This window comes from Schistocerca nitens, chromosome 8 (assembly GCF_023898315.1).
Source record: "Schistocerca nitens isolate TAMUIC-IGC-003100 chromosome 8, iqSchNite1.1, whole genome shotgun sequence".
NCBI classification, from domain to species: Eukaryota; Metazoa; Arthropoda; class Insecta; order Orthoptera; family Acrididae; genus Schistocerca; species Schistocerca nitens.
In genome coordinates this window covers 256,324,966-256,349,300 of record NC_064621.1, presented here as the reverse complement: position 1 = coordinate 256,349,300, position 24,335 = coordinate 256,324,966, and the positions used below count along the sequence as shown (strand labels likewise).

General features: G+C 42.2%; 1 protein-coding gene across 1 annotated transcript in view; it reads left to right on the top strand.

Moving 5' to 3' along the window:
* LOC126199261 (myrosinase 1-like) overlaps nt 1-24,335 on the top strand; it is a 149,526-nt gene that overhangs the window by 69,792 nt on the left and 55,399 nt on the right. The window contains exons 6-8 of the mRNA XM_049936065.1: nt 1,244-1,338; nt 10,936-11,083; nt 24,076-24,224. Of these exons, the coding sequence (XP_049792022.1) occupies nt 1,244-1,338; nt 10,936-11,083; nt 24,076-24,224 (392 nt within the window). The remainder of the gene's footprint in view (nt 1-1,243; nt 1,339-10,935; nt 11,084-24,075; nt 24,225-24,335) is intronic.

Below are 24,335 nucleotides of genomic sequence, written 5' to 3'. Positions count from 1 at the left end.
GGTGTTTCGAAGCATCTATTCTGGTCCTAAGAGTCACGATTTTACTTACTTGCAAGTTTTGCAAAGAGAAAAGTGTAATGTGCTGCGAATGCATAGAAAGATAGAGTCCTTATCATTTAGCTACAAAATAGCAGGTCAGCAACTGGAAGCAGTTAATTCCATAAATTATCTGGGAGTACGCATTAGGAGTGATTTAAAATGGAATGATCATATAAAGTAGATCGTCGGTAAAGCAGATGCAAGACTGAGATTCATTGGAAGAATCCTAAGGAAATGCAATCCGATAACAAAGGAAGTAGACTACAGTACGCTTGTTCGCCCACTGCTTGAATACTGCTCAGCAGTGTGGGATCCGTACCAGATAGGGTTGATAGAAGAGATAGAGAAGATCCAGTGGAGAGCAGCGCGCTTCGTTACAGGATCATTTAGTAATCGCGAAAGCGTTACGGAGATGATAGATAAACTCCAGTGGAAGACTCTGCAGGGGAGACGCTCAGTAACTCAGTACGGGCTTTTGTTAAAGTTTCGAGAACATCCCCCACAGAAGAGTCAAGCAGTATATTGCTCCCTCCTACGTATGTCTCGCGAAGAGGCCATGAGGATAAAATCAGAGAGATTAGAGCCCACACAGAAGCATACCGACAATCCTTCTTTCCACGAACAATACGAGACTGGAATAGAAGGGAGAACCGATAGAGGTACTCAGGGTACCCTCTGCCACACACCGTCAGGTGGCTTGCGGAGTATGGATGTAGATGTAGATGTAGACATCGATTGCATCAACGCCTTAATGAGGTTTTTAACCAGCAATGCGTAGAGGGTACAGTTCAGGCCGTAAGTGGTTATTATGTTTTCAGGGTTTTTGTACCACCACTTTCACCCAATCGTTCTAAGTCACAAACATTAATTAGGAAACTCACTTCAAAATTCTGTTTGTACATGTTTTGTTCTTACTTCTTTATGCTGAATATGTTCCCATCTTTCAATATGTCTGTGAGTATTTGGAACAGTAGGTGAGATGTGGCTCTACGGGATCTAATATTCAAAGAACGGTTTCAGCTGAATGTATAATACTTGAGGGCATTATCGAAAATGTCTCCTTGGGATATAGTTTTGTTCGGCGTGCTCAGTTGACTCATACAAGAATATGTTTGACAATGTCACGCCATAACGAACAGAGCTCAGCACGCAATAATGATACAAGAGCTGCAGTTGGTCATACGTAGGGATGTTCTGTTCGCAGGCAGTGTCGGCATTACCCTCAACTCGGACTTCTACGAGCCGGCTTCCGACAGTCAGGCGGACATCGACGCCGCGGAGCGAGCGCAGCAGTTCCACGTAAGTGATGTATTCTGAGAACCATGTTACTTTCTCCCCTCTATTTTGTTTCCAGCACTGAAAGACCTGAGTCGAAACAAGGCCCCGGGAGTAGACAACATTCCACTGGAACTACTGACGGCCTTGGGAGAGCCAGTCCTGACAAAACTCTACCATCTGGTGAGCAAGATGTATGCAACAGGCGAAATACCCTCAGACTTCAATAAGAATATAACAATTCCAATCCCAAAGAAAGCAGGTGTTGACAGATGTGAAAATTACCGAACTATCGGTTTAATAAGTCACAGCTGCCAAATACTAACGCGAATTCTTTACAGACGAATGGAAAAACTGGTAGAAGCCGACCATGGCGACGATCACTTTGGATTCCGCAGAAATGTTGGAACACGTGAGGCAATACTGACCCTACGACTTATCTTAGAAAACAGATTAAGGAAAGGCAAACCTACATTTCTAGCATTTGTGGACTTAGAGAAAGCTTTTGACAATGTTGACTGGAATACACTCTTTCAAATTCTAAAGGTGGCAGGGGTAAAATACAGGGAGCGAAAGGCTATTTACAATTTGTACAGAAACCAGATGGCAGTTATAAGAGTCGAGGGGCACGAAAGGTAAGCAGCGGTTGGGAAGGGAGTGAGACGGGGTTGTAGCCTGTCCCCGATGTTATTCAATCTGTTTATTGAGCAAGCAGTAAAGGAAACAAAAGAAAAATTTGGAGTAGGTATTAAAGTCCATAGAGGACAAATAAAACGTTGAGGTTCGCCAATGACGTAATTCTGTCAGAGACAGCAAAGGACTTGGAAGAGCAGTTGAACGGAATGGACAGTGTCTTGAAAGGAGGATATAAGATTAACATCAACAAAAGCAAAACGAGGATAATGGAATGTAGTCGAATTAAGTCGGGTGATGCTGAGGAAATTTGATTAGGAAATGAGACACTTAAAGTAGTAAAGGAGTTTTGCTATTTGGGGAGCAAAATAAGTGATGATGGTCGAAGTAGAGTTTGTGGCACAACTTGACTAGAAGAAGGGACCGATTGGTAGGACATGTTCTGAGGCATCAAGGGATCACAAATTCAGCATTGGAGGGCAGCGTGGAGGGTAAAAATCTTAGAGGGATAACAAGAGATGAATACACTAAGCAGATTCAGAAGGATGCAGGTTGCAGTAAGTACTGGGAGATGAAGAAGCTTGCACGGGATAGAGTAGCATGGAGAGCTGCATCAAACCAGTCTCCGTACTGAAGACAACAACAACAACATTTTATTTCCGAAATAAAACTTTCACGGATATGTCTATGAAGTCTTTTGAGACAGAGTCCGTGGATATAAGCTCTCGATTAACTTGCCGCGTCAAATTCGGATAAAATCTCAAACGTCCAATGACTGGCTCCTTCATCGTTATCAGTGGCTAAATGACAGTCATATAACTGACAAAGTTCCCAGTTTTATGGCAAGAGGCATGCATCTGATTGGCGAAACTACGTCACGATGGCGTCACGGAGTTCGGAAAGGCATAGCTGGTGCCTTCTCCATCCACTCATCTTGTTTGTGCTCGGTTGCATCGACCGCCACCGCTCATGTTGGTGGTAAACTACGTGAAGTCTGTGTCTTAACTGAAGTTCAATAACTCTCAGAAATGCATGGGAGCGTGCACTTGATAAAGAAAGATCACAAACTAAGACGTCATATAATTTACTGCCTGATATGAGTGTTAGCCCTAGAAGCGACGATGGACAGCAAGCTCAGAAGTAACATATGGACATAGAGCACGACAGTTCGGCATGAGCCATGTAAGTGATGTCATCATGACGTACACTAGGCGACCAGATACCGTTCTTGGACATAAAAATGGAAGCCTTCTCAGTTTCACTCCAGACAGTTCAGTTCGTCACGTCGGCGGTGGAGATAATCATCTAAAGCTTTGGGTATTATCCGAATGTGACGAGGCAAGTTAACCGAGAACTTTCTATGCAACGGTTCCCCTGTCTCTTGTTTCCAACGATATATCTTCATCGTATCGAATTTCTTTGATTTTTCCACAGCAACTGACATGTATTCTGTTCTTCATTATTGTTCTGTTATATAAACAGTGAAGTTTACATGCCTGAAGATTTTCAAAATGTCAGAACATGAAAACGAAAGCCCTTTCCCCCAGTTGTGCAAAACTGTAATCTGATACCATATGTTTATATCAAAGTTATTCACTCCTTTAGGCTTTGATAAAGTGAAATAAAAATATGAAAACAGAAAGGTAATTCCACATCTGAAACACGTAACGTGGTTTCATATAGCACAACAGAAATAGCACTGAAAAAATGACAGAAACAGACTATTTCTTACACATATCTATGAGCCTTACTACTAACATCGGTCAAACAAACAAAAAATTCAAGAAAAAAGTACTAGGATCATATAATGCAAGCACGAAAACTGAAAAGGTTTATGTACTTTAAAGATGCAAATTATTGGGCGATGTAGGAAGAAGACAACATATTTATTGAGCAAGGAATAAAGGAAAACTGAAGATTCGTTTACAGTCTTTGAGGACAGCATAACACCAGACAACAGCCACCTATCGTACTGATATATCGCACTACCTGGAGACAGGAAATATATGCGTGTGAAAATAAGAAGAGTCAAAACTAAAGAAAAAACTGCTATTTCAGCTAAATTGTCCGCCCAGATTTGCAAGTAATAGTGTATCGCGTGTTACATAGTAACTGCGAAATATGAATGCAGTCATAATCTACATTTATGGAGAACAGTTAATCATATCTACAAACAAGTATTAAACGTAGCAAACTAGCCTGATGCACAGAAATGAGAGACGCGAAGAGAACAGGTAGGACGGATAAGGCTTTGAAAGGAAATCAAAAGCTAATAAACCCAGAATGCTTTCCAGGAGTCTGAGATATTTACCCAAAAGCCTACATGTGGGAATATCTCAAATTAAATTGACCGAAGGAGGTCTATCCATATTACTTGTAGTACTTTGTCATCACTTACTTCCGGGCCGTTTCCATAGAAACCATGGAGAATTTGGTCTATCTTTCGTAAGTATATCGGTCTTTATAATGTTCAGTACGATTAAAGAGATTCTGCGTGCACTCTTTCAGAATTATAAGCTTTGTCACATAGCGTATCTGCCCCACAGGCAGGCTAATGGCGGAAGTTAGCAGCAGCATTGTCCTGTACCTAGCGTATTTGTAGTTCATTTACTATTTATAACGAAGAATAGGACTTAAATTAGCTTATTTTGCCTAGCAGACAAGTATTTCGTGTACTAAAATGTAATACTAAGCAAATATTAATTTATTTAGTATTCGCCGGCCGGTGTGGCCGAGCGGTTCTCGGCGCTTCAGTCTGGAACCGCGGGACCGCTAAGGTCGCAGGTTCGAATTCTGCCTCGGGCATGGATGTGCGTGATGTCCTTAGGTTAGTTAGGTTTAAGTAGTTCTAAGTTCTAGGGGACTGATGACCTAAGATGTTAAGTTGGCTCTGAGCACTATGGGACTTAACAGCTATGGTCATCAGTCCCCTAGAACTTAGAACTACTTAAACCTAACTAACCTAAGGACAGCACACAACACCCAGCCATCACGAGGCAGAGAAAATCCCTGACCCCGCCGGGAATCGAACCCGGGAACCCGGGCGTGGGAAGCGAGAACGCTACCGCACGACCACGAGATGCGGGCTAAGATGTTAAGTCCCATAGTGCTCAGAGCCATTTGAACCAACCAATTTAGTATTCTAAAACACATCGCTTCCACATTTTTAACCTTATAGTTCTGTTTGAGTAGGTATGATCCGAAACAAAAAGTAGCTAGTTACTTTTCTTATGTTTCACTAGCTTTTTCCATCACCTTTGTCCGCGTGGATCACCAACCAGCACGAATTTTCAAAAATCATGAAGCTTACTACCATTGAGCAAAACACATATAACACACTGAAAGTGAAACTCTCAAAGCGGCGCAACGGTAAAGAATTGATGTGTTTATAAGCCCGGATACAGATATTTCAAGTATAAAATACCAATAGACCTGGATTTGGGAAAAGTCTAGTGTTAGATTTAAGGAAATTACGAAAATGAAAGAGTCTGTGCTTACAAACACATCAGTCCTTAATCAATGTGTCCTTTTGACAGCTCCACCTTCAGTGTTTTATATCCATTTTTCTCGCCGATAACAAGCTACAGGATTTTTCAAAATTCATTCGGGTTCCAGTTCCACGCGAATGAAGTCGTGAGCAAGGCATTATTACTGTTCGACAAACTTATCAATGTCTATAGTAGCGCCAACGCGACAAATTTATCAACGTTAATAGTTACACCGATTGAAGAATGAATTCAAGAATGTATGTGAATGACGGGAATAAACTGTTAACGTGATTATTATGATGATAAAATATTCCAAAATATTGCTCACTGCTTTTTACGGATTGGCACCAGCTAAACAATGCTAAAATAAAACTGCAAATATTTGTTGAACCACCAAAGAATATGCATCTGACAACTCTTAGGAGAGACACCCTGTGTATATATTGTGTGTGTGCAACAGTGGTATTACTTTCAGCCGTATGTATTAGTTCCTATTTATTTCCGACCGCTTTCTGTTATACAATCCACCATCTTCAGGGCACTAGATACAGAAACACATTACTTATCATACCATACAAAACGCAGCAACTTAATACCTACATTCACTTTTTTAAGGCTCTGAGCACTATGGGACTTAACATTTGAGGTCATCAGTCCAGTTGAACATAAAACTACTTAAACCTAACCTAAGGACATCGCACACATCCATGCCCGATGCAGGATTCGAACCTGCGACCGTAGCAGTCACACGGTTGCGGACTGAAGCGCCTAGAACCGCTCGGCCACCACGGCCGGCTACTTTTTCTTTTTTTTTTTTTAATCTTGAAATAAATCTGTCACACTAAACCGGTTTCCATTATTTTTGTGTCTGTGTGACCATTATACTATTAAAACTGTACAAACATCAGCTATAGTTATTGAATCCACTGTAACAAATTTGTGCGAACTGCTGGAAAACCCAGAGCATGCAATGTAGGTACACAGGATCGTCCAACAGTATCTAAAATTATTAGGCTATAATAACCTTGATAGAAGGAGTGTTTCCTCTTCTATCGTTCAGATAAAACCGTCAAATGCTGCGGCGTACAATGTATCACTTGTATGGGGTGGGATATAAAAATCTGCCCGATCAGCCACAGACATTGTCGAAATGGGATGCTTTGCGTACCACAACAATACAAACAGCTGCAACGTAGGAGAAGCCACATCGGAGGGATATCTAAGGAGAGGCCAAACAAACATGTAGTTAAAAAAAAATTTTTGGGTTTGTAACCGTATTGTTAATATATATATATATATATATATATATATAAAACTGCCGACGTTTCGGTCTCTGTTGCAAGCGACCTCCTCCAGGCTGTTTTTGTCTACTGAAGGTCGCTTGCAACAGGAAGCGAAACGTCGACAGTTTTATATACACTCCTGGAAATGGAAAAAAGAACACATTGACACCGGTGTGTCAGACCCACCATACTTGCTCCGGACACTGCGAGAGGGCTGTACAAGCAATGATCACACGCAAGGCACAGCGGACACACCAGGACCCGCGGTGTTGGCCGTCGAATGGCGCTAGCTGCGCAGCATTTGTGCACCGCCGCCGTCAGTGTCAGCCAGTTTGCCGTGGCATATGGAGCTCCATCGCAGTCTTTAACACTGGTAGCATGCCGCGACAGCGTGGACGTGAACCGTATGTGCAGTTGACGGACTTTGGGCGAGGGCGTATAGTGGGCATGCGGGAGGCCGGGTGGACGTACCGCCGAATTGCTCAACACGTGGGGCGTGAGGTCTCCACAGTACATCGATGTTGTCGCCAGTGGTCGGCGGAAGGTGCACGTGCCCGTCGACCTGGGACCGGACCGCAGAGACGCACGGATGCACGCCAAGACCGTAGGATCCTACGCAGTGCCGTAGGGGACCGCACCGCCACTTCCCAGCAAATTAGGGACACTGTTGCTCCTGGGGTATCGGCGAGGACCATTCGCAACCGTCTCCATGAAGCTGGGCTACGGTCCCGCACACCGTTAGGCCGTCTTCCGCTCACGCCCCAACATCGTGCAGCCCGACTCCAGTGGTGTCGCGACAGGCGTGAATGGAGGGACGAATGGAGCCGTGTCGTCTTCAGCGATGAGAGTCGCTTCTGCCTTGGTGCCAATGATGGTCGTATGCGTGTTTGGCGCCGTGCAGGTGAGCGCCACAATCAGGACTGCATACGACCGAGGCACACAGGGCCAACACCCGGCATCATGGTATGGGGAGCGATCTCCTACACTGGCCGTACACCACTGGTGATCGTCGAGGGGACACTGAATAGTGCACGGTACATCAAAACCGTCATCGAACCCATCGTTCTACCATTCCTAGACCGGCAAGGGAACTTGCTGTTCCAACAGGACAATGCACGTCCGCATGTATCCCGTGCCACCCAACGTGCTCTAGAAGGTGTAAGTCAACTACCCTGGCCAGCAAGATCTCCGGATCTGTCCCCCATTGAGCATGTTTGGGACTGGATGAAGCGTCGTCTCACGCGGTCTGCACGTCCAGCACGAACGCTGGTCCAACTGAGGCGCCAGGTGGAAATGGCATGGCAAGCCGTTCCACAGGACTACATCCAGCATCTCTACGGTCGTCTCCAAGGGAGAATAGCAGCCTGCATTGCTGCGAAAGGTGGATATACACTGTACTAGTGCCGACATTGTGCATGCTCTGTTGCCTGTGTCTATGTGCCTGTGGTTCTGTCAGTGTGATCATGTGATGTATCTGACCCCAGGAATGTGTCAATAAAGTTTCCCCTTCCTGGGACAATGAATTCACGGTGTTCTTATTTCAATTTCCAGGAGTGTATATTGACAATGCGGTTACAAACCCAGAAAATTTTATTGAATGTGAAAATGGCCGCGGAAGCCTACGTTTATACTTAAACATGTAGTTCCTGAAGTGAGGCAGCAACCTTTTCTGCAGTTGCAGGGGCAACAGTCTGAGTGTTTGACTTATCTGGCCTTGTCACATCAGCCAACATAACCATTCTGTGCTGGTACTGCGAACGGCTAGCACCAAATGGAAACTACAGCCGTGGCAAAACATAGACTAAATTTTATACCTATCTTCGGCTCCACAATGAAAATACGTGAATCCAACTGTCCTAGTAACCATTACAATATTGGCCATTAACTATAATATTCAGGAATTCCTAGGATGCATTACTTTTATTTATTGTAAGAATTACGAAATAATAAAGACAGATTCTGCTTAAAAGAGCATGCCTCGACAATTTGAGTCTTGTTGTCACTGTCGTACACTGTCAACCGTGAAATGAAGAGTAAGTGAACATTTTGTGATGGATATAAACAGAAAACTAAACACTAACCGAAATAATAATCGCGTAAACATGAAAGATGCTAATAGTCTTCTTTGAGTACTGGCTACAAATTTTGTACGACATGATAAAATTATACATATATCCTCGAGTAGCGTGCCGGGCAGTGTGCTAATAGGTGAACCAAATCAGGATCAAATCCGTGCGGCTTGTTAACCGGCCGGTTGGATCTGGTTTTTAGGCAGTTTCCTACATCCAACAAGGAACACTGCGGGCTGGTACCCAAGTCCCGTTGAGCCACACGATTCACAAACATTCTGAAAACGTTCTCACCCTTTTACATAGAAAAAATATTAGACGCAGTCAGATGGGGTATAGGCTGCACACGTTCCGTCCCAGGAAGATATCTCTTAACTCCTTTTGATTCTACATGTGCATCTACATGGATACTCTGCAAATCACATTTAAGTGCCTGGTACAGGATTCATCGAACCGCCTTCACAATTCTCTGTTATTCCAATCTCGTATAGCTTGCGGAAAGAACCAACACCTATATCTTTCCGTACAAGCTCTGATTTCCCTTATTTTATCGTGGTGATCATTCCGCCCTATGTAGGTCGGTATCAACAAAATATTTTCTCATTCGAAGGAGAAAGTTGGTGATTGGAATTTCGTGAGAAGATTCCGTCGCAACGAAAAACGCCTTTTTTTTAATGGTTTCCAGCCCAAATCCTGTATCATTTCTGTGATACTCTATCCCATATTTCGCGGTAGTACAAGACGTGCTGCCTTTCTTTGAACTTGTTCGATGTACTCCGTCAGTCCTATCTGGTAAGGATCCCACACTGCGCAGCAGTATTCTAAAAGAGGACGGACAAGTGTAGTGTAGGCAGTCTCCTCAGTGGGTCTGTTACATTTTCTAAGTGTCCTGCCAATAAAACGCAGCCTTTGGGTAGCCTTCCCCACAACATTTTCTATGTGTTCTTTCCAGTTTAAGTTGTTCGCAATTGTAATACCTAGGTATTTAGTTGAATTTACGGGGGTTGGTTGGTTGTTTTGGGGAAGGAGACCAGACAGCGAGGTCATCAGTCTCAACAGCTTAGGGAAGGACGGGGAAGGAAGTCGGATGTGCCCTTTGAAAGGAACCATCCCGGCATTAGCCTGAAGCGATTTAGGGAAATCACGGAAAACCTAAATCAGGATGGCCGAACGCGGGATTGAACCGTCGTCCTCCCGAATGCGAGTCCAGTGTCTAACCACTGCGCCACCTCGCTCGGCTGAATTTACGGCTTTTAGCTTAGACTGATTTATCGTGCAACCGAAGTTTAACGAGTTCCTTTTAGCACTCATGTGGATGGCCTCACACTTTTCGTTATTTAGGGTCAACTGCCACTTTTCGCACCGTTCAGATAGTTTTTCTAAATGGTTTTGCAGTTTGTTTTGATCTTCCGATGACTTTATTAGTCGTTAAACGACAGCGCCATCTGCAAAAACCGAAGACGGCTGTTCAGATTGTCTCCCAAATCGTTTATATAGATAAGGAACAACAAAGGGCCTGTAACACTACCTTGGGGAACGCCTGAAATCACTTCTGCTTTACTCGATGACTTTCCGTCAATTACTACGAACTGTGACCTCTCTGACAGGAAATCGCAAATCCAGTCACATAACTGAGACGATATTCCATAAGCACGCAATTTTACGACGAGCCACTTGTGTGGTACAGTGTCAAAAACCTTCCGGAAATCCAGTAATACGGAATCGATCTGAAATCCTTTGTCAATAGCAGACAGCACTTCATGTGAATTAAGAGCTAGTTGTGTTTCACAGGAAGGATGTTTTCTAAACCCATGTTGACTGTGTGTCAATAGACCGTTTCCTTCGAGGTAATTCATAATGTTTTTCCAAACTTATACAGGTAGCTCTTATTCTTACGTTTATTAGGTGGCAATTATTGAAGTCGTGTTCAACGGACCTACGAATACCTGTGTGTTTGTGTGTGTGTGTGTGTGTGTGTCTGTGTGTGTGTGTGTGTGTTTTAATTCCCTTCATTGTGTATAAATAATCAGTTCGGGTGATCATTTTGTGTTTAACATTGTTTCGTTAGCCGAATGAGAAAGTGTAGATAACTGTACAACGTACATGGTGATCTACATAAATTCAATTAACGAACCCTTTTTGTTTCAGCTCGGGTGGTTTGCGCACCCCATATTCTCGGAAGAGGGAAACTACCCCGCAGTTATGATAGAGCGGGTAGACAATAACAGCTTGGAGGCAGGCATCTGGATATCACGGCTGCCGAAGTTCACTGCTCAGGAAATAGAGGATCTGAAAGGTAAACACAACATTTCATTTACACATCTACGTAATGCGACCTGAAAACCATCTTTATTTTTAACAAATGAGTCGTGCAGTTCCCGTACGTATAGTTTTTAGTTCCTTTATAACGAGAGGTATTACTAAACAATAACATTCTATGCAAATTGTTTTAACATCGAGCAAAAACAATCAACATTTGTCTGGTAAATGGATTTTGGAAATATAGCGTCTCCATAATTGAAGTTTCAGTTTCAAAATGCTGGAGAAAGAAAACCAATACTCAAAATGACGTCAAATTGTAACAGCATATTGCTGACGCAGGGGAAACGCCATGGAACTAAATATTTAAGGAAAATTTGAGCAGTAGATGGCCCTGTAAGCAACAAAATATGCGCACCAACATACGCGCGGCACTCGCCTGTTTGTTTGCGTCAGAGACGCCCAAAATGGCCGTCTCCTTGAAGGTTCAAAATCGTTCAAATGGCTCTGAGTACTATGGGACTTAACATCTGAGGTCATCAGTCCCCTATAACTTGGAACTACTTAAACCTAACTAAGGACATCACACACATCCATGCCAGGATTCGAACCTGTGACCGCAGCGGTCGTGCGGTTCCGGACTGAAGAGCCTAGAACCGTTCGGTCACACCAGCCGGCCCTCCTTGAAGGATTGCGCGCTGCTGGTAAAGCTCTTTTACAAGAACGGTGAGTGTGCGCCAGAAGCTCTGCAAAAGTTACGGACGCTCAGGGGTATGGAGAAAGACAGTGGTCCGTTGTCTGCTAAGGATCTGCAGAAAATGGTTCCAAAACTGGAAAATACTGGTTCTTTTCAAGTGCAACGTGGCTGAGGGTGGAGAGCAATTGATTCGATGTCTGACGGAGATGTGGCCACAGCACTGCAGGACGGATAGAGCAGGTGTGTGAAAACGTGAAGTGCACGGGAATGCCAGAAGTTGGACATGCCTGCGCGCACGGTGCATAAAATCCTACAAACATGCTGCATTGCTGTCCATACAAAATCATCCATGTTCAGGAGTTGCATCCTGCTGACCTACCAGCAAAAAATATGTTCGCTTTAAAATTTCTAGCTCGCGTGTAGGTGGACAGTGATTGGCCGTGAAACCTTATCTGGGCAGACGAAGCCCACTTCCATCTTCAGTGACATGTTAATACGGGGAATTTCAGAATATGGGCAACTGAAAATCCACTCGCACGTCAACCAGTACAACTTTCATTCTGCAAAGGTGGAGTGTGTGGTGCGGGTTGGTGGCAACGTTTATCGTAAGGCCGTATTTTTTCGAGGAGAAGAGTCCTGCGGGTTCTGTTACCTGTGCCGTCACTGATAAACCCTTCAACAGCTTGGATGTATCGGTAGGATAAATTTCTATGCTACACTGCGCTTCTCCGCACCTTGCATAGTCATAAAGCGGCTGTTGCAGAGGCATTTCGCAACTGCTAAAATTATCAGCCGTCATTTTCTCACACCTGGCCCTCCAGATTACCTGATCTCAATCCGTGTGACTTCTGCCTCTGGGGTTACTTGAAAGATATGTTCAATGCTCCAATTACGAACATAGCTGAGTTGAAGGCTCGCTCTAAGCAACACATTCAGAACATGACCCGCGAGACACTCCAATATGTTGTGAAACATGTTTTTTTCTCGATTGCAACTTATGTCAGAAAACGATGGACGGAATACTCAACACGTCTTGCACCTGCAATTAGAAACCGATGTCATTTTAGTTTCTATGTGGTTTTTAGCACCAGGACAACTAAAAATTGATTTTTGTTACACTGGTATCCAAAATTAAAACAACGACAGCTGTTTCCAAGTTCTGTGTCTAATTCACGATATAATCATACAAAGTGTCAATAGATGTCAATAGGATCGTCTTCTGTACGGAACTTGGCATTCCGGTCAACGGACAACAATGTCAGCGAAGACGTAGAAGTAGTATCAAACAGGGTAGAGTTTTCCGGGTAGTCCCTCACCCACAACTGTTGTGTAGACAGTCACAGACGGTGCAGTACGTCACAGAGAAGACGCCTACCAGGCCCCCTACTGTGGAGGGCCATAGGAAGTATGGAAGCAGGACAGTCGCAATCTGATATGGCCCGATGACTTAATGTGGATCGTTCTGTTCTTTCTTGGATGTAGTGACTTTTTGTAGAGACAGAAACCTTATCTCGAGGACCAGGGCAGGACCGACCATATGTGATATCAGGAAGAGAGAGGACCGTTACTTGGTTGTAAGGGCACTCCGGTACAGCCTTAGTAGTGCACGGCAACTGGCATCTCACCCCTCAACATCCACTGGACGTATTGTATCGAGGCAGACAGTCTACAGAAGGCTTCGGCAGAGTACCCTTTACTGTTCGAGACCTGCTGTATGTGTACCTTTGACGCGTCTTCACAGAAGGGAACTTCTAGAGTGGAGTCGTCGGCATGCCACATGCACGTCGAACAGTGGGACGATGTTCTTTTCACAAATGAGTCCCGATTTGAAGTGTAATTCTCGACGGATTCACCTGTGGAGGGAACGTGGAACTCGATTTCGTGACTCAGACATTGTGGAAACAGACCAGTATCTAGAAGGATCCCTAATGATGTGGGCAGGGATTATATTAACCACACGAATACCTATCCCGTAATTCTGCGGGTGAAGCGGCAAAATTCAGCTGCTGTCAGGTATCGTTACGAAACCTTGGCACCTCATGTGAGGTTGTTGCGACGTGCTGTGGGCCCAGACTTCGTACTGATGGACGATAATGCTCGTCCTCCTAGAGCACAGGTGGTCGATCTTTTCTTGGAAACGGAAGATAGCACGCATGGCGTGACTTGCTCGCTCTCCCGATTTGAATCCTATAGAGCATGTATGGGATCCACGAGAAGACGGGTTACATCATGTCAGCATCCACCAACCACTCTCCAAGATATGCAAGAAGTTCTGCAGGAGGAAAGGGAGTTATTGTCTCAACATGATAATGATGACATCATTCACAGCATGCCCGGTCATCGTCTGCCTGTGTTGCTGCCAGCGATGGTCACACCCTTTACTGATTACATTAACCAGTTGTCAGAACGTGTGTGCAAATTTGTTGTTGGAAAAAACGAAGAACTTTCTTGCCTACCATTATGCATGCTGCAGCTGTTTACATTCTGTACCCTTTACATTGTTTCTACTTTACTATCACCTGTGTATACCGTTTTGCGGCAAAATGTACGCAGTCTTGCAAAATTTCCGTTTGTTGCTTTGATTTTGGACACCAGTGTAGCATTTTATGCGGTTTATGGCCTCAGCGCAATTAAAAACCGACTTTTCCCATCCAATGTGGAACGACCTTGCGTGGTTGATGGGCTTCATCTTACTAACCATGCTAGAACTATTGACTGCCGAACTTGTGCAGTCGGGCACGCTGAACAGCACGGGTGGTGTAACGTGCGATTCAAACCATAGCCGTCGTACTGCAATTCTTCTGTCATTTGTAGCCGAACCAATTTAAGTTAACACGTTTACAGCGCCATCTAGTGGCAAAATTTTGTTAAAGTCCTTTTCGTTCCATAACATCACACCCTGTGTCAATAAAAGTGGCTCTAAGCACTATGGGACTTACCATCTGAGGTCATCAATCCCCTAGACTTAGAACTACTTAAACGTAACTAACCTAAGGCCATCACACACCCCCATTCCTGAGGCCGGATTCGAACCTGGGACCGTAGCAGTAGCGCGGTTCCAGAATGAAGCGCGTAGAACCGCTCGGCAACAGCGGCCGGCCCCTGTGTCAATAATATGCTGTTCAAATTTGACGTCTTTCTGAACAGTGATTCTCTTTCTACAGCGTTTAGGAACTGGAACTTTAGTTATCGACACCCTGTATAATCACATGAACTAATTGCAATTCTTGCTTCACCTTATTAGGGCCCTACAGGATTTAGCCCACTCCCTTATAATCTTTTAATATTCGTCTGGGACATGAGACTATTTCCTAGTTTGCTGTAGTTTGCTATCCAGAAGGGGAAACAAAACGTTAACCGCAACAGCATACGTTTCGTGGTTGTAACGAATAAGACCGTTTTTAATGTAGTACTGCTATAACAATTCATTTTTTCTGCAAAGTGCTGCAGAAAGACAATAAGTAAAGCAAATTAGGACCCCAAATACTGTGATACATTTAATAATTTTTTCATAATATGGGGCCACAGTCATAACGTATTTCTTTAAAGTCAGTACCGCCATTAGACAGTTGTTTATTTACAGCTTTACATTTACACTGTAAATAAACAACTGTCTAATGGCGGTGCTGACTTTAAAGAAACTAAAAAACATATTTCAGGCACATGTTGTGTAAAAGTACTCAAATTCAGTCTTTGCGAAAATATAATTTGGTCTAATATTAATACCGAGTGCCAGTATTACCGATGCATTGCGGCAGATTCAATTCTTGGGACACTCCGGATACGATTTATCCCTGACGAGGTGGCCAACACTGACAGGGGCTAAACTTGTACTCTGTCGTACTGATGATGTAAATGGTCCGATGACGCATCTCGGGTAGCAGTGCCGTCATCCAGGCGGATGGTAGCTCCGAAAATGCGCCAGCGGCACCGATCGGTGGCGGCAGTGTTATGGTATCGGAGATTTTCACCTGGTAGTAATGAAAGTTGCAGTGACAGCTTTGGACTACGTGTATATCGTTCAGGACCACATGAACCCTTCGTGTTGGAGTTTCGCTCTACCAAAACCACGGTTTGGTAGTTTTGGTACAGTGCATAAATGACATAGAATATGGTAGGATTATCGGTTGTATTGGTAGAATTGGTAGGGAAAGACACATACATGAATGTGTAAGGGAGAAAATGGGAACGGATGACTTCTCCTTGCATTTTTTTCCTTCTTTTTTTTCATTCACGTAACTGGAACCGCACATCATTCAGTGTTAGTCCATGACGTATTTTATACCCTCATAAAATATAAACTGCATTATATAAGCAATAAAAATTAGTTGATCGCGTAACTTCTGCGCTTTTATGAAACCAAGCAGATACTTTGATGCAAGTAAATTTTACATATACAAACATAAAAAAATATATATAATTTCTGTTGCTATTTTGTACCCAAGAGGACTTAATTATGATCAAAGGCAAGAGATTCCTGTTAGTAATGATCAATGCGAAAATTCTTCATCAATAACAGAAATTTTATACAAGTTCGACAAAGTATTGAAGCGATGTTCGACACATTTTTGTTTTGCGATTTCTTTTTTAATTTTACCTTTTTGTTGAAGATATAGCGTTTTCTAGCGCTTTAGGATAAATCTGGATTGTTTTCTTTATTTTTAATACAATATCCCTTTGTTTCACGTGACAAACCAACAATTTTTTAGTAAAACCAGAATTTATTACTGACAATTTCAATTTCGTTATAAATACGTTTTACATTTAAGAAACAGGCAAGAGGATAACTATGCAGAACAAAAGTATTCCATAGGTTACCCGGCCCTTTATATAACCTGAGTCGGTTTCTAGACGGTTCACCGCATACGGTTTTCAGCGGAATTTAATAACACACTGATGGCATACGTATAGAAAGGGATCGTTACAAGGTAACTCCCGACAGTATGCAACACAACACAACGTGTGGATAAGGCGGAGGCGACCTTGACTGTCCAAAATTACTAGGAAAACTACCGTAGTCTACACTTGCTTACGGTAGCCTACTGTAGTTTTGCAACTCTACTTCATGTTTAATGTCTTCCCCGTCAATGACGGCGTCTTCCAGCTCTGTAAATTTCCGCTCATAAAGCCAGTGTTACAGCGGCCTGGGGAGCATGGTAGTCAACTCACGGTGATGTCAAATTTGCCTAAACTGAAGCCAGTGGAACACGTCTGGGGCCTTATCAGATGACAGCTCCTCTCCCGATAACCACTGGCTCGTAAGTTAAGGGTACTGCGTTACATGAGCACAGACACCTGGTGCCATATACCTCCGCAAACCTACCAGAGTCTCTGCTGTACTGCGTTCCAGGCGTGGACCAACAGGCTGTTAACCAGGTGATCATATTGTTTTGGTTCATCTCTGTACTTTACTTTGTTATGCTCATGAAACACAGTGTAGTTCAATACTACTGTGTTTTACAGAGTACTATACAGCTCCCATCTACAGTTGTATGAAGTAGATAAAATGTCATCACATTGACGAATACGATTAGACGGCAGCTGCACAATTTATTGGTGACGTATGAACATTTGTTTCAGACTGGGGCTCGAACCCAATTTCTCACTTCACACAGTGGTCACATTAACCACTTCGGCCACCTGAGCACGCCTCTCACACCGACCCAAACCCCCATATGTCACCGTTCGTCCACGTCTTTTGCTCGCACAATTGCTATGTTTTGCCCATAGGGAGAGACTTATTCATTATTGTCACGGCCTGTCTAGGGATGTAATACTGTTCTCCAGTGTCAGTTTCTTATGATGTACTATGAAAATGTCCGTCAGACTTGCCAGCATCTCTGAAGGACATTGCATAGTACACAATAAAACAAAGGCACCGCAAAGCAGACTCTTCATTAGATCGGCAATTTCTCAAAATAGCTTCAGTTTAGCTCTTTCTCACTACAGTATTTCCTTCTACACTCTTCATGACACGTCACCATCTCAACAGTGTTTCAGAATATTTCTTCTACTCCCATGACATGAACCGTTCCTCCACTAAAGTACTTACATGTTTCACTCCATCTTTCGTCTCTCCACTACCTTCCACCCCCTTCCTTGGTTACAAAACATAGACATTAAATATGAACTAACGGCCATAGTATTTGACTTCGTTGGCCACGAACTTTGCATAGCGTGCACTTGGTTCATCAGTTCATTAAAATTACGCGAACGAAAACGTACGAACAAAGTTTCATGCATTCAGATACATTCACATGCAACATTTTTGTTAATGAGATCGGTGAACAAAATATGCTATAACTTTACATTGTTACTATTGAGAATTAGCAAAACAGGGACCACTCTGTCCTTTCGACTGACAAGGTTCCAAGTGACATACTTAACGAAAATGTTAGTGTGACAAGGTCCTACCTGTCTTCTGCTAAAAGTAGAGTGTACTCTTGTTGGAACTGGAGAAGAAATAGCCGAGTTACAAGAACGCCGATTTTCCAATCAATATCGCTTCTTTTTACTGGTTAGGGAGACAATGTTTTATTTGGGAAATGGAACTGTGTCTTTCTACAGACAAATTTCACGTATGAGTGACGGAGTTCCAAGTGTTCAATTCGAATCTTGTCACACGAATATTCTCTAGTAACTGAATTCAGAACCCTCGTTTCGGCAACTCGATATTTTTTTCCGTTATTCGTGAATCATTAAAAGCATTGCTGTTCTGGTTTACTGTTTTTTTATGTAACAAATAATTATGAATGGAAATTATGAATGGATAGCTGAATTATTATACGATTCCGGTTCACCAATACACTCAAAGGCTGTATAAATACGAGGAAACTGAAGTGCAGTGTAAAAATTGAAAAAAAATTGACAGGAAAAAATTAATTCATAGTTAATATTCGTTAAGCCAGAATGAGAAATACCACTTTTTGCGAATTATACTGAACTAAGTGTAACCGGGCATCCAAGAATGAAGAATACTGAAAGGCCTACACATCTGTCAGTATCAAATATTTTTTTAATGTTCGGGGAGAAAAATCCAGGAATACAAGAAATATTTTCCGAACGTAGTATTTCACGAAACCAGTATACCAATGTTCCTAATAACAAGAGTTCCTTTTGTAATACACCATCACGTGACAACTGAGGTTTGAATCAGAATATTTCCAAGAAGCTTTGTGAGGCTGAAAAAGAATATAAGAAGCAATATATAAATTCTTTTCCAACAGTGGAGTCACTTTTTTCAGACGAACGCTAGAAAATACCTTTATTCAGGTTTATCTCGTTTTGAAATGTATTCTGTTTATCAGTGTACGCGTTGAGAAGAAGTTAAAACTTCGGCCAAGTGTGCATATTTTTGTCACGGAATTCAGTGTGAGATTCAACGATCGAAAATCTGATCGGTGTGACCTACGATAAGAGTATAAAGCGTCAAAAACATACAACAGACTCACTGAACACAGAGGAAAAATTTCTGTAAACATATTAAAAGCAAAGAAGCAATGAGAAAACTGAAAGATGTGCATAGGAAACAGAAGTCTGTTTATGCGCTTTGGTTTGACCTACAGAATGTAATCTCATATCAAAGAAGAAGTTATCATTTTTTTTACAAAACAAAATTATATTTATATAATTTAACAGCTCATTATTCGAGCAGTAAAACTATATTGTGTTTTGTGGAAAGAAGGGCTGTCTGACAGATCCAAAAGTGGCCCTGCTAGTGTCTTTAAATCCATTCTAGACAAAGTGAATAGTACACGTGCAAATAACGGAGCCCATAAAATGGATTAATCCTTACGTTCTACAGAATCGGAATTCTTTTATTTCCTATGTCGTTTTGTATTTTCTCAATGGAAAATCTTCGTGTAGATAAAATTACAATGTTTCATTCCATGCCTGGACAGTAATGCATGCAGAAGATTGATAGTGCACGTTGTGCCACTGAAAAAGCCACTGAAAAAATGAGTTCATGTCACTGATTGGATTCGTATGATTATTGAAAAGTAGTAAATCGAAAAAAATCCTCTTCGACCCATACAGCTTTGCAATGCAAATTATGACTCTGGATCGGTGTCTAAGAAATTTAAGTTTCAAGTTGCTCCATTTGCACAAGTAACCTCATTGAAATTATAGAAATCCTAGTACATTTTTCATACCAAACATAATTCACTCTAAACACTATGAGAAAAGTCAACCTGAAATTTTAGCGAGATGGTACGCAATCAAAGGACACAACTATTCACTTCTGAAGATAATAAACATACACAATTGAATAGGCAATTTAACTTTAAATCATTACATCAGAAGATAAGAAGAAAGATGTCAATGGTACGTTGTAGAAGCGCCTCCTGTAGATCAAAAATGTTATAAAGTTTTCATGAAATTAAATTTCCTTATGTAAAAATGATAAATAAGCTGGTTTCATTGAACTGAAAATTGAGTAGTTCTAATTTTTTATTATTCAATTACTTTTCTGGTATGTAACGATACGTAATTTTGAATATTTGTATAATTATTAGTTTTCATTAATCAAATATTATTATCCCGACAAACATTTAGATTTAAACGGAGAGAGTATTTTTGGAAGGAAAAAAGAACCAGAGAAAGGAAATTTGCTCTTATAAAGTGACTTACGAAACAAGCGTAGAGGTGAATAACAAGTGAAAATACATTAAATGATCGAATGTCATGATCAGCTACAAATTTCTTGTAGTTCTCAGAGACCGTCAGTTTTACAAAGAAAGAGATAGGGGGAAAGTTAAAACAGTTACGTTGCTCTCTTATTGCAGTGTCCTGTACAGTTCGTTGTGACAAACTTGACTAGAATCACATCAAAAAAATTACTAATGTAGCTGAAAAGACAACTGAATAATGAGCTAACGAAACATTGAAATCAATTTACACGAAATGACTGAACTATTAGTTGACATCTTGTCATTCCAAACGGTCATACTGTCGAATTAATACATACAAATTGCATAAGATGAAAATCCATGTCACAACTTGTACTCCATGAGCATGTCACCAATCTCTCATCTGGCTGATCGGAAGGAGGTTGTGCCGATATGATAACAGCTTCCAACGGTAAAGTCAATAAATAAGTAATTTAAAGCCCTACGATTTTCCACGAAATTCATGAAGGCGTGGATTGCACACTAAGAACAATTACCGGAAACTAATATGTTTGTACTTAGGACTTACAAACATGCAATTTGTGCAACAATTTACTAAAATGCCGTCTTCCTCCTTAGCTGTGGCGTGATAACTGAACTGTGCAAAATAATTAAAGGGTCATATACTTTGAAACCGTGTAATTTCCATTGCGACACAGAAGTTTGATAATTGGCGCAAACGTGCCTACACCGTTCCTCTGTAATGGTGCAAAAGTATGGCATCCTGTGACGTCACCCTCGCATCCGGAGATACTTCTAACAGCGAGGTGTCGACTCCAGAAAAACAAAGCCTAGAGGTCAGAAAAGCATGTGAAGTCTAAAATGAATTAATGATGTTAAATTAGCACCAAATTTCACCACAATACTGTCCAACGCCACACTACACATGTCACACGATGGGAAGGTCGTTAGACTTCTCTTGTCAACGTTTCACGCCTTCGTTTTTCGCCTCTGCGATGGAGGTCAGAATTGTGTTTCCCAGCATTGAAATCGTGAGGTTTTCTTATGGGCGGACGGCGAAAGCATGTCAAATACCCCGCTGCTCAGAATCGACACGAAAAGGCCTCGGGAGGAGACATACGGGATCTCACTGAAACCACTCCCTTTCGGCGTTGATTCCCACACGTTTCGCGCTTGAAAACGAAAATTCGCATTGCCATTAGCAAGGAGACGACGGTCTTGACAACTTTTGTCACTGCTGATACAACCCGGACGATTCAGTCCTTTTCTATGGACATGGAGGGCTGCTTCCCCAGTGAACGTGATACCACCCTTCGGAGTCCAGCGTGACTGCAATTTTTGTTCTGATGTACAGGATTGTACCACTAGGTACCGTTCACACAATTTGACGATATCTTAACGTAATCCAAAGCAGAAGCAGAAGCTTTTTCATCCCTCCTTTTTAAGGGGGGTAGGACTTCAAAGGGGCCAACTTGGAGCAGGAGAGGCACCACAGAACATTTTAATTTCCACTGTCTATACTTTTACAAATAAATTCATAAAACTTTGTCGGCAGGACGGGGAAGGATTCCGAGTTCACACTCATAGGGGTGGAAGTTCGAAAACATAAAGAAATAATTTTTTTCGCATGTGAAATTTCATCATTTTTTTCCCCTTACTAATGGCAGTATTTGTTGCTATAGGTACACTTTTCTTCATAAGTAAGAGGTATTCGATGAATTTTGCACATCAAACAAACCATACTTAAAGGTGTATGAAACTCTATAATTTTACAAATCTACTAAAAACTGTGGTAAAAATTGAGGTAATTAACTATAAAATTTGTGTTTTTTCTAAACATAAAGTTTATAATATAACAGTTCATTCGTTTTTTCATAAATTAAATAAATTCTAGAGTTTCATGCACCTGTGAGTATGGTATGTATGCTGTGCTAAATTAAACGAAGAATCTCTCTAACTTATGAAGAAAAGTGTACCTATAGCAACAAATGCAGCCATTAGTAAGTGAAAAAATGATGAAATTTCGCACGTAAAAGAAATTTATTTTGTTATATTTTCGAACTTCCACTGCAATGAGTGTGAATCCTGAATCCTTCCTGGTGTTGCTGACGAAATTTTATGAATTTATTTGTAAAATTATGGACAATGGAAATTAAAATGTCCTGTGATGCCTCTCCTGCTCCAAGTCGGCCCGTTTGACGTCATACCCCCCATAACGCCCTCCTATGGAGTGTGCATACTGGGTGCGACATTGAAACAAACGCGAACGAAAAGGCAAAGCGTCCCTCTAAGAACCGCAGTTTGCTAACAGTGACAGCGTAACCTGCGTACCACTTAAAAATGCCCCTGTACAGACACACCCATCTACCAAACCCTGGACACCCCTCTGATTTCGGATGCGGCCAACAGGCACAAGTGTTTAACGAGTTGCCTGTTCTGCCGCGGGGTACGGATCAGTGAATGGGTAACTCTGTACAGCGACATTTTTAAGTGCCCAACAGCGGTGCTCGAGTGCCACCAATCATGAACACGCTTTTCTGCTTTGGATCATTCATACGTGTATGTCGTGGAGCGGTTGTGAACAGTCCCTACAGGTTCGATACTATACACCAATCCAAAAACTGCAGTTATGCTATACTCCTGGAAAGATCACATTTAATAGTCATACAGCCTGTGATGTTCATAGAGAAGGATTGGATCGCCCGGAGGTTGCGGAGGGGAGTCTCAGCAGTGGTAAAAGTTGTCAAGAAAGTCTCGTTGTACTTCGAACCATCATTTCGGACGCGAAATATATTTCAATCAGTGCCCCAAGGGAAGGGGTCATTTCAACGACGTCCTGTATGCCAGCTTCCAAAGCCTTTTCGTGTAGATTCTGAGCGACGATGCGTCCCATAAGAAAACCACTTAGTTTCAAACCTGCGTCATGCTTCTGATCACCCTCGCAGAGTCAGTAAATAAAGGGATTAAATATCGGTAAGAGGGGATGTGACAATCGCCTCAACGTGTGACACCCCACTGTGGCGTTGGACAGAATTGTGAAATTTGGTGGCAATGTGACATCAGTAATCCATCTACAGTCCCACATGAACTTGTGACGTCTTATCTTCTTTTCGCATGTGTTGACGCCTTGCTGTTTGAAGTGTCGTGAGTCCGATTGTGACGTCACAAGGCGCCATGGTTTTGCACCACTACAGAGGAAGGCTGTAGGCATCTTTGAACCAAGTTTCAAACTTCTAGTCACAATGGGATACAATTAATGTGTTTTAGAATGTATAACCGTTAAATTTTGTTGCTCAGTGAATTTCTACCAATGCCTCTCTACCTTGTCAGCATTAGAATTATGTCAGTCATGACAACGCGATGGCAGGCAAGACAATGTAATAATTATCTTACACATGAACACGTCGTATTTCAGATTTCTAACTGGAATGAAGGAGATGAAATTTATTTCAAGCTGGCACAATAATGATTTTCATGGTGGGTCCTTTACCTTGTAGGAATCAGCAGCTGTCACAGCGAAGCTTATTTATATTATCCATTACCCAGTGCGGAACCTCGAAGTTCAAGCATTCTGTCAGCAATGACTAATGAAAATCTAACAGACCTCATCATCGTAGCACTGAGAATAGGCATTGTCGCAAAACTTCCATTATAAATTTAAGGAACGCGCAGGTCGTTTTGATATGTAGCTTTCTGTTACAGGATCTGCGGACTTCTTTGGTCTCAACCACTATTCTACTTACCTGGTAACAGATGGTTTGTCTGGCCAGGAACCGTCCATTCTGCGTGATACGGGAGTAATCAAGACTGTAGACCCAAGCTGGCCCGTATCTGCATCTTCTTGGCTGAAGGTCAGTAAGTGTGATATAACTTGACAGGTGAGTGACTCCGATCAGACAGAATGAGTTGGACGAAGAAGTGAGAGGCGGAGGAATGGAGCGATGCAGGAATGATTACTTAAA